This window comes from Anopheles funestus, chromosome 3RL, assembly GCF_943734845.2.
Source record: "Anopheles funestus chromosome 3RL, idAnoFuneDA-416_04, whole genome shotgun sequence".
Taxonomy (NCBI): Eukaryota; Metazoa; Arthropoda; class Insecta; order Diptera; family Culicidae; genus Anopheles; species Anopheles funestus.
The window spans coordinates 39903956-39916170 of NC_064599.1; the positions used below are offsets into that span (position 1 = coordinate 39903956).

At 40.1% G+C, this 12215-nt stretch overlaps 1 protein-coding gene across 1 annotated transcript; it reads right to left on the bottom strand.

Moving 5' to 3' along the window:
- Window positions 1-605: 605 nt before the first annotated feature.
- LOC125768848 (zinc finger CCHC domain-containing protein 8 homolog) lies at window positions 606-12025 on the bottom strand. Its single transcript, XM_049437083.1, has 2 exons — window positions 10464-12025; window positions 606-10401 (listed from the first exon to the last, which is right to left on the bottom strand). The coding sequence occupies exons 1-2, from the start codon at window positions 11730-11732 to the stop codon at window positions 9784-9786; spliced, it is 1887 nt and encodes a 628-aa protein (XP_049293040.1). The 5' UTR covers window positions 11733-12025; the 3' UTR covers window positions 606-9783.
- Between the last annotated feature and the right edge of the window lie 190 nt (window positions 12026-12215).

The following is a 12215-nucleotide window of genomic DNA, read 5'->3' on the forward strand; positions in this document are numbered from 1 at the left end:
CCACCAGGCGTCTCCATCAACTTAGGCAACAATGTAAATTTATAAGTAAAAGTCGAGATAATTTAAAACTTGTGAACTAGAGTTTAATTAAAATTTTATCTTCTAAAACTATTTAAATATTAATATATTTAAAACAAAATGGGAGTGAAGTGAAGGCCGATATAATGGAAAAATAAATAAAATTTAAGACCAAATACATTACCCCACATGTTGATGAACGTATTAATAATATATTAGTATATGAATAGTCATAATAATGTAACAATTTGCAAAATTTGATGTATAAATCCATAATAAGTAATTAATTTCTTATACTAAGATTTAAACTTTCCGAAATAGGTCTGACAAATCGAACAGAGATGTTCGATTCTTAATTTTTTTTTTGTTCGATTAGAATGGCGTGGCCGTATCAAGAAGCGTGTATCTCCATCTAATAGATTAATTATTGAGTTAATACGAGTGCTATACAGTACCTTCTGATGCAAAGCTTAAACATGTTTTTCGGGGATTACCTAAAGCTTTGGAATAATTTTGAAAAAATTCGTAAAAAAAAACAAAGCTTAAATCGTTTCCATTGATTGAAACCCTCGCATTACAAACACAAATCAATCATTAGGGATAAACATAATCATTAGTGTGATTTTTTCATGATCTAAATTATGCTCAAGAGATTTGTAGTCTAACTTTTTTCGCAAAAAAAAATACTAAGTGTGTAGCCGTTCAGTACCAATAACAAAAATCATTACACCTTGAAAACAGCAGTTATTTTTCACAAAAATCTATAATTATTGTACATACCTCATTCTCTTTTGTTATCAAAAAACGCAAAAACAAAACATTTTTACATCAGCCCAATTTAGATCGGTTAGCCCAAATTATTTTAAACAGAAGTACAAACAAAGCCGATTGACTGAGAGATTGAAGTTGGATTTAATTTCTTTCGGCCATCCAGATAAATTAAAACTATCATTAGAAATTAGAATAATCAGTGAAACCCTCATCTCGTGCAAATATAACAAACAATACTGAGTAAAATATTATCCTTCCATGCAGTTATCTACGGCTCCTAATACAATTACACACTCATTACAATGTCGTTTAATAGTTACTATAAAATGCTTCTCTTATTACACAAATTCCTTCAAAGACACACACACACACAAACCATCGGAAAGGAACGGCAAATGCCTTAGCCATAAGCAACAAAATAAATCTTTCGTCAACTACTCAACGTTTGCGAACGGATTTAACACACACGAAACAGATTTACGTCAACTTCCAGCACAAATCTGATAACACATGGATGCACCGATCATTTTTAGACACGAGTTAAGCTTCCTCACGACGGGATGAACAAGTTTGAAGAAGATGAAGCTGAACAGCGAATGGGACAACTACACCGCCTGCTTCGAGCGACAACCACCTCGGCTGGAACTCAGGTACGAACGTACGAAATTACGGCAAACTTTTCAATTAATCCATCTTCTTCAAAGCTGTCTCACATATCCCACCTGCATCGTTTCTGGATTCATCCTGGATCCGTGCTTAACGTTGCTTTCGTCCCTCTTTTTTTTCGGCGCAAATTTATCTCCCGGAAACGCACGCGGGTTTTCTTCATCACAAGCAACCAGCTCCATTAAAAGTTTCCTACAACATACCTGATATGCAGCAGGATTAGTTTATCCGAACACGAGTAGTTGGCAGTTAACTGGACGCGACAGGCAGAAACGTAATGCCTCGCAGCGGCAGCTAAACTCTTTTTGGGAGGAATTCCTTCATTTGTTCGGATTATCGTGCGGATTTCTTCACTTGGATGTTGGGAAGATGAAACGTTTCAAAAAATTTACTTTGCTGTGCAAAATGAAAAAAAGGGTTTCGTTAACATATACAATTTTGTTCGTTTTTTTTATTGAATTAATACATAAATTAACAGTGCAAAAATATGATTAAGTCCTCAATTAATGAACAATCGTTTTATTTTTGGGTCATCGGACAATGGCGTTCGATTTGTATATATTCCATCATATCACAAATCCACTTGAAGCATATAGTAATTAAACTGATTGTCATTGATCATTTGCAAAACAATTATATTGTGTGATTTAAAAGCAACCCAAACCTAATCCAATATCTCCTTCAAAACGACGATTTTGACATTGCCGTTAATCTTTGTAAAGAAAAGTCAACAAAGTTCGAAGACGATAAATTGATAGGACCAAATCAGCATAAACTACTATGAGTTATTGAAATTGCACGAAACTATAGAGAACGGTACCGACACAAATAAATGAGATTGATTTAGCTTGACAAAATGACCCTCGCTCTTTTGATGTCAAACTAGTTTAATCTATTTTGAAATGGTTAAATCGACGATTCTACCCTGTCCGCTTTATTCTCCAAAAACATAACTATAAGAATATCACCTGTTTCGATCGATGGCACATAGTCTGGATGACCAACAGCGAACATAATATGAAGACATTGAAAAATTACTAAATTTATGGAATGCGTCAAAAGATAAGTCCAACTATTGTGTATTCTTTCATGGAATTTGACAGATAAACAGCAACAAATCATGCGAATGACAATACACAATACAATACAAAACAAATGACAAAAAGCCAAATGAACCTTTATTTCATATTACTACAATTGACGTAAATTTTCCGTAAACCACGACCGTTACTTGGAAGCGGACCTAATAATAAACCAATTTGCAGTGTAACAAACACTTCGAAATGGTCATCGAAACCATGTTACTAAAGATTTAATCTCCTTTAGCGGTAATGGTGCTATATATTCTAATTCTGTTGTGTAATTACTTTGAAAATTAATCGAATTAATTTCCATTCCACCAACTAGTAATGAGAGCAGCTACTAAAATCAATTTTCACCATTCAACTTGATTGAACTGTGCGCATTAATAATATTGCATCGTACGCATTGCGTACCAGAAGCACCCACTTAGCGCACCACACAGCGGATAAAATTAAACAATCACCACCATTATCACCAAAACAAAAAAAAACCACCTCCACCCCCAACAAACCCACCTCCCCCCATCCTCCAGGTTGCAATAAAAACAAACAACAGCACAACAGTCTATAGTTTGCGCCACAAAAGTGCGTGTATTACATGCCAAATTAAATTTGAATACGGCGCATCATCCATTACCGGGGCAATGGCATCATGGTAGGCACCCAAAATCACGCCATTAAGTACTAAACATGCACTTTATGGCATTCGCACAGTCCATCCGGCATCATCAGGTTGATGGAATGCCGCCGGCAGGCTACAATAAATTTGAAATTCAATTACTCTCACCAAACCCACCCCATCTCCCCTTTCCCCCTTCATCCCCCAACCGATCGGTAACCGAAGGCGCCATGATTTATCCTTCCTTCCCACACACACACTGGTGCTCCCCTTCCACGCGACCGACCGGAAATAGGCGCTTTACAGTTTCTAATAACGTAGGGGCCGCTTCCCTTCTGTCCCCCATTTTATTGGGGCTTTTGGGGCAGTTTGTGGCGGAAGCGAACGCCAAAAACGCCGCACCATCAGTTCGCTTTTACAACTCTATCACTTGCACACTTTTGAAAAGTCACCCATCGGTCCGCCTTACCCCGGAGGGTGCACCCATTCCACAAAAAGGAAGCTTGCTGGGTGGATTCGAAAATGTTACGGCACAAAAATGATTTCACCACTCGTAATCAGCCAGCGGAACGAAATAAGCATGCCACGATGATAAAGTACTGCATAAATCTTTAACGCGGCTTTGTTTGCAATGTCTCCACTTCCCAGCCGCCACCAGCAACGCGTCAACACGCCACCCATTCGATCCTTGTGCACGAGACGTGCGGTTAGCTCAATTGCCCAAATTGCTCGAGACAAATATTATCGACTCGGGCGCCACGCACCGAGCAAAACGCACCGTACGTCCGGTTTCCGCAGCGCTTGTTTTGTCGAGCTTTTCTTGGTACTGCTGCTCTAATAAATAGCAATTCGCCTCCTTCAACCATTTTGCACGCGTTCGGCATTCCCTCCGACGCGGTTCGGTAGCTTTTGTAAATAGGATCAACAACAAAAACAACCACAACGATGACGACAACGACGACGACGCAGTATCACATTTCTTTAGACCCGGCCCGATCCCCGAACAAGAACGGCCGCATCCGAATGGGGTGCTGGTGTGGCATCATTACTCAAGCTCCAACCAAAAACACACGCCAACCAACCAACGGGACCAACTCTCAGCAATCAAAGACCAACCATTGACATCGGTAGTGGATGGGAGTGTCCGCGAAAGTTCCCCAAACCAGCATTAAATTGGGCTGACAAACGCCGGCCAAACTAATGGGTTTCTATTCGATGCCACGCTTCTAAACAATGTTAGACACCCTTGTGTGCCTTGCCACGAAAGACAACCGGCCAAATAGAGTATGGGGGACGGGGAAAGCGGACGGGAGGCAATAAATAATTTAAATCGGAATTTATGCCAATACAACGTAGTAAATTCAGGACCACTCAGCGCCCCCGAGCTGCCGAACGTCGCTTTTTGCACGCCAAAGAATCAATTCACCAACGAGCGCCGAGACAAAATGGCAGCCACGCGCGAATGCTGCGTAGAGATTTATCCCGCCAGATTATTCCCGCCACGGAATTAAAAGAGCATTTGTTGGCTGTCCTGCCGTCGAAGGCGAAAAGTGTATATGTATGTGTGTGTGTGGGTGGGTGTGCGTGTCCATCCACGTGCAGCATTAACACGCTAACGCCGGTGTCAGTAGGGCCGGGGCTAGAAGGATTAGCTTTCCGAAGTAAAACATTGCCCCAACATTATTCTCCACTGTTTTCACCGTAGCTACCAGCCTTCCAGCCAACCCAACGATGGAACGATGAATGAGAATGGGTTTGCAAATGAATTGAGTTCCCGTGGGTTGGCCGATGGTTGTCTACCTCTTTGTCCACCGATGCAAGATTGTCCGGTTTGGATACTGGGAACGAACCAGCAAACGAACACGACAAAATGTGCAACAATACATACCGGTGGTCGTTCCGGCTGGTTTTTTTGTTTTCTTCTTCTCCCCCTCAGCTTGGTTTTATGAAGCTTTGGGGAAGGCTCCTGGTGGTACAGTGGAACTGTAGACGGATGGTCACAGTTACTGCTAATTTTCCACCCATCCAGTTTACGCGTTGTGCATTATTGTTGACGACAGCAAGCAAAGCACCGGAAGCCCCCCGGATGGCATCAGCAACGGCATCGGACCAACCAATCTCCCTATCGTCAACGGTGCGGTCATTAATTATTCTTTAGTATTCACGGAGCGTAAAATTTAATCCCTTCGCAACATAAATTCTCCACCACCAAAGTCAAACATACCATGCTCACCGTGGTCACCGACGGGCGAAACCACCTGACGGAAGAGAGTACCGTGCCTGGCGAAAGGTTCGACCAAAGTTTTACGGCTACCTTGTTTGTTGATATTCCCTAGGATTGCTACATCTGCCACCTGGTTAGTGGGACACGGTATGGGCCCAAAACCGGGTCCTAGCTTTCACGAGCCAGTCCGTCAGCCTTCTTCCTGCCAGACCGTGAAAGATTCAACCCATCAGCCCGTCAACACCATCGCCACCGGTTCCGACACCAACCCAAATCGTCGGATGCTTGTGAAATTATATTTTATCTGTTATTAAAATTATTACTACCCCATCGAGGACGACAATTTCATTGCAATGCGAGGTAATAAATATAATATTTAAAGTACACATTAGACAACGCCAGCTGAGCATCCGTGTCCCTGGATGAGCCGTGCTGGAAGACGTGCCTTTTCGGACACTTACTGCCACGAGAAGAAAATTGGTCAAACACCGTTCCGCGATGTGCGTTATCTTAGCGTGAATCCTTCGAAGGCGGGAAGATACCTAAAGTCTTGGTGATGATTTCGTTTTATTAACTACGTCTGGCGTAAAATGGTGTAAACTTTGCAACTGAATGGGTTGCTCCTATTCTGCTACGCACGGCGCTCTGCACATAACTAGTAAAGGAATGTATTATACTACAAACCAGTTACTAATGTTCGCAATAGGCAGTTTATTAACTAATTTACATAATTTAAACTTTATTTTACATTTCAAATTTTAATTACATCCGAGAGTAAGTGAAACTTTTAATTGCACTTCCTTATTCATTATCATTTAAAGCAATTAATGATAAAATTAGACGCTCATAAACGTTTCGTCTTTTATCCTCAATATTACCTTAGGGATAAGATATCCAGATCTTAAGTACCTGCGGTTGTCGTCTTCTATGAACGTTGTATCTATTTGCCTCTTTTAAGCCTTCAAACCTTCATTCAGAGCTGCTAAATGAGATGTACTGTTTTTGGGAATAGTTGAACTTCCCTTAGGAGGTCGTTTGAAGCGCATGTAACTAAATTATGAACTTTGAAAATATTCACCCCCTTTACTGTCATCAACATTTGGTATAACGGAAGAGAACATAACTGACCTCGGTATTTAATTATTTAGTTACAAATTCTTCGGGTTTTTGTCCCAGATCATGAATTAATGAAGCGTTATATATTTTCTACTTCTACTACTGCATGACTCTAGATTATTCAAGGATCAGCTCGACTACGTCGTCCCCAGTCACTGTCGCGCTTAGACGCTGTACGTTCACTTGTACGATCAGTGCGCGAGTACATCAACACCACTCGGTCACTCGCATTGTTAGAGTCCATCTAGCGCTAATTTTTTCGCTTCGTTCTGGCCTTCAAGGATCGCCGACCTGACTATCCGATCAGGTGTTTACTGCTTGGACTCTGGCCTCTTCAGGAAAGGTAGACTAAACGAAAGACGATCATTAGTGGCGGAGCTTTGTTGAGTCTCCTGCGCTACTCTTTGTCATCAACTTATAAGTTCCTACTCGTGCCTTCCGGGTACAGCCTTTGCTAGAGGTTAATGATCGACGCACTATGTAAGATATATGTGAAAAACATAAACGTTCTGCGTCCGTCTATCTGTGAGTACTTATGTGCTGTTTCATTTTATGTTTAAACGAAAGATTACTAGTAGATATCATATTCGGCAACCAATGCATGTGTAATGTGTTCTTTGAAGATCAACACGATCAGATGGCTTGCAGATTAATTTCAAAAGATTCAATTTAGCCATCAAAATCTTCAACTAATGTCTGATATCATGTATCCTGTATAATGATCAGAATTAGACAATACAATACAATTTTAAAAATGTAACACACGGATTAATTCCCCGATTTGACACATTATCTTTACAATCTCTTGCACTTTTCGGACAGAGTACAGACAGAGTTTAGTATCGATTATGTCATTTGCACGTAATAAACTAAACTTTCAAGTTAAAACAAACTTCGCTTTTTGATGGTAAAAATTCGTTCGAAGCCAAAAAGTTGCATGATTTATTGGAATCGGCAACAGTACAATCAATTCTTCTTCTAGCTGGTATGCTGACGGCAATTACGGTTGTACATACATGAAGACCAATGATGACGCACGCTCTGGTCAAACAAAAATCGACCATTGTTCCGAGAATGATAACAAAAGTGCACAAAGTGGTATTGAACGATCGCAAAATTAAGTTTTGTTAAATAAATAACACTTGTAAGGAGAATAAAATAATAATTAAAAATCAAATTGCACCAAAAAACCATCAAGTTTCTGATGATAATCTGTAACACATCGCTACGTATTATGAATATCCTGAATAGTCTGTATGAACACCAAGTACAATCCCGATAATAAAAAGTAAAGTAAAGAAGTTTAACACCTTTCTCATTGCAGTACATAGTACAGTTCGTTATATCCCCATAAAGACTACGCCCGTATTGTGTTTTAACAAGAACTTCACTGAATCATTAAAACCGGCAGCTATGTGTGTGTTTCTAAAAAGTTCTCATTACCAGGCCATTAACGAAACGAAACGACGAGTTCCAAACTTAGAAGTAACTATATCGAATACCAGTCTGCCGTTACCAGCCAACGTCGTTCAGAATAAAAGCGATGGTAGTTGCCTAAATTTAAATTTCTAATATTCTAGCATGAATAGTCCAGGTTCATAAAATGCAAATTTTTTTCATATTCAAATGCCCCGATTTTTCTCATCGAAAATAACTACCTTTACGCAGAATTAACTATCCAGAAATAAAATGTCTAAGACATTATAAGATTTTGATGAAAAACAGAGAAAAATAAGGATTCTCTGAACATAGATTTCTTTAACGATATTTCGAAGAGAAAGGCATCTCCAACGTGGAAAAGAACTGCTAAATTTGTCCGAAAAACACAGTGTACGTAAAATATCTATAGTTCTAGTAAACACGATAATGTAGCGTCGAGATAAGTTGTAAATCAACCAAAAAATGAGGCAAATGACGCAACCATGTTGATCGTCTAGATGCAACGATAGTTAAAAAGCACATCAAGCAATAGAAGACGCCCGTCCTTGGTTCGTGTATTTCAGTGAGGTCCCATTGACTGTAATCCGATTACGATGAAATGTGTTGCGATCAATGAATCCCACACACTCGACGAATGCTGACAATTCGGTAGACTTAGTAATTGCCATCTGAGGGATTCTCAGCGATAGTAAAAAAAATTCGTAGGCTGATAAGGAAACCCGAATTGCACCAAACGACCACCAAAATAGAAGAAAGTATTTCCACACAAACATGCATAAAAGATATCATAAACCCTAACAAGAGAATGTTTGTCGAGGTATAACAAAACTCCTGGAATATTGAAAATTGTAAGCATTTTTTTTATATTTACCATATTAGTCGTTCATTATTAGCTTTAACGTAGCTATTGTTTACATATTCTGACACCCAAGAAATAATTCATCTTGCAAATGATGTCTTAAACGATCGACACATAAACATTAAATTATTCTCGAGTAGGGTAAAAACCATTCTATCTCATGTAAAAGAAACATCGTATCTGGAACTTATTAAATGTTTCTTTACGATTCGATTCTTCGCTGACGAACCTTATGCACGTTCATAAAAGTGTTGGTTAATGTTTCAGCATTTGCACATAACGAATATTTTGATAAGGGATCCTGAATCGTATAGACTACTGATTTGTAGCCTAATGTTAAAACATGCCATCTGGTATAAGATCATCCTGCTCAATTTGCATCATTACAATACAAACTTTACACGAAGTTTTAATTTTAGTAAATCTTTTTGCCTAATCTATCGCAAAGTTCATGCAGCACCCAAGATTCAACAAGATTCAAAGATTCAATCGAGCAACTAATGTTTGATTCACCAGATATTTTCTTCTCGATTCATCGGGCAATCTTTTGCGTGTGATCTTTAACAGGATATAACAGGATATAGTTTACCATTTGGCCAGTGATTATTATCATTAAATATTTAAATATTATCTTTAAAAACGATTTAATATTGATCAATTACTTATCAAAATATTTGTTATGCGCAAAAGCAAAGAACCTTTTTTTCAATGCTTTGTAAGAGTGCAATAAGGATTGTATCGTCAATAAGGATTGTTTTTTTTTGTGTAGATCTCATTTTTCTGGTCGAAAATTCCTGTCGAATGAAAAACGAGTTCGTCTACAATAAAACAATACTCGAAGAGGGTACGTATATGAACCCAGTAGCTGTTTCTGGCTCTTCATCCTACCATCCTTAAATACTATGCGCTTATAATCTGTACAGAATGAATGCTTCTTTACAAACAAGGCGTCTGAACTTACGTGCTGTTTGTTCTCTGTCCTTACGTCCTAACTTCCATCCTCTGTCTCACGCAAATGATCGTGCATCTTTAGTCGAACATTCGACAGAAGGCACTTCATCTGCAGGTATTTGCCCGTAGAGTTGGGCAAATTCTCGAAATGTATTACATCGCTAACACCTTTCGAAAAGGCTTCCCCGCTCGGTAGCGTAGTGTACGGCGTAAACGCGCTCAGAATCGGTGTTCCAAGTGACATTCGCTTCAAACCCACGTCACCTGGTTCGTCAATGTACGGTACTTTGTTCATCGCTATTTCGCCAAGATCAAATGTATCCGGTTCGGGCGGACGTTCCGATGAACCACATGCGGGCATGCTGCCGTTTGGTTCCGATGGTGGCCTTGGTGGAGTCGGTGGTCTCAACGGTTCCACCGGCGATGGAAGTATACCAGGTAGACTTGGTGGATCCATCGTGCCGGGTAAACTAACTGCCGAGGTATCTGCTTCCGCTGCTAACCTCTCCGCAAGCAGTATGTCGTTCATAAAGGAACATTCATCGGTCAAAGTGGAATTATTAGCCAACTGTTCCACGAGTTGATTTTGTTTGTGCTGCAAATCGGCCAAAGAAGGCGATGGAGGAGTGGCTTCCGGTATGACCGATACTGTATCCTACAAACAAAAGAAACATAATTAACAAGTTGGTCTCTCTCGTGAAGCATTGCAGCACTTACATCCAATGTGATCACCTCGACGGGGTTCTCAATCAAAATGACACTCTCATCAACTTTCTGATTTGTATCATCATCAGACGAAAGCTCTCCATCTTCTAGCTCTTCCTCTTTCGGGGGCTCATTTCTGGGGTAGTTTGCCATTATCTCTGGACTACCCTCCATCGCATCCATGTCGATTAGTTCCATGTTTGCTGTTGAATCAACATTACCTTCTGCAGCCGGTTCGACCGACATCTTCATTTTCTTTCTACGGTAGCCTCCCACCAGCGTACCTTCCAGCCGACGAATCATACTATCGAGTCCCAATTCCTCCGTATAAGGTGGCACATTGAAAAACTTGGAATCGTCAAACATCTCCGGTGGGGGAGACTGATTAAATCCAGGATATGGAATTATTTTCCGTACATCATACTTCATACGCACGTTGTCCACCTCGCCATCGCTGTCATCCGAATGCTGTATGACGTCACCGTTCGAACCGAATAGCTGCAAGCCGGAATGTGTAATCTTCGCATCCTCAAGCCATCCCGGTGGATAACCAAATACGCGCATTTTGTAAACGTGTAGCGGAAGATCCCGGGGCCCGAGACCGAGAGCGTTACGCAGATCCAAGCTTAAGCTGCCGGGCACATAGTGGCCGAACCTCTGTTCCTGGTCCACATGGTAACGATCGGACTTTTTCTGAAATTCTTCCTTCTTTTGTCGAATGCGCATGTAGTCCCGTGGTTCCTTACAATCTTTCAATGCATGATCCCCAGCACAGTTCCAGCAGGTTTGCTTCGCTTTCGGCCGTCTCGATAGGGAGTTGGAAGCTGATGGCGGTGTCTGTCCATCAAACACCTTGTTTAATGATTTTCTGTAACTCGGTATCGGACCATCGTTCTTTTTATTCTTCATCGGTGTAGAGTCAATGACGAAAAGGGAATCGAGAGCATCCACATCCGTCGGTACATCCGTTTCGTTAATTTCCATCGAGTAGCCATCTTTGCCCGGTTCTATCTTAACCGGTTGGTTCGGCAGGTGCTCTTGAAACACTGCTTGTAAAGCGTTTGAAATTGCTTTTTGTAGCTTTTGATAAATCTGCTGTGTTTTGAACTGAATCTTGACGAGCGGTACGGCATCATTTGTTTGAGAACTCGTCATTTCAACAGTATCGTCAATACAAATTACCGACACATTTGGTTCGACAAACTGTACGTCGTTATCGTCGATATTCTCGTTTTCTGGTACGTTTGGACTAAAATGAAGGCTATTTGTTTCCTCGTCCATGGTAGAAAAGTTCTTAAATATTGCTTGGTACAGAACACCGCCAAACTGTTCGTTGTCAAAATCGGACTGCTTTTGTTTACCATTTTGATCATTCAACAGTACTTTGACGTTCCCTGCTAGTCGGAACAGCCGTTCCTATCCGCTCTGTTCGAAAGTGGTGTCATCGGGTTTCGAAAGTGATTACAAATCGAAAAAAACTCGTTGTTTTTCATTTTATTTTAAATTATACGTTGGAATTAGGATGGCACAAATAAAAATTCACTTTATTCTTAACATGGAGTTCCCATGAAGAAATCCAGCTAAAAATAGCTACCGGGGCTATAAATAACCAGGTTTGTGATAGTTTTCACGATCGAAATCTCCATAAACAAAATATACAAAATATACAAAATATAATATAAATAACAAAATATATATATATAATAAGTTAACTCAATAGTTAATAAGTATAAATAAATAAAAACCGGAACCAAATGAAACGCA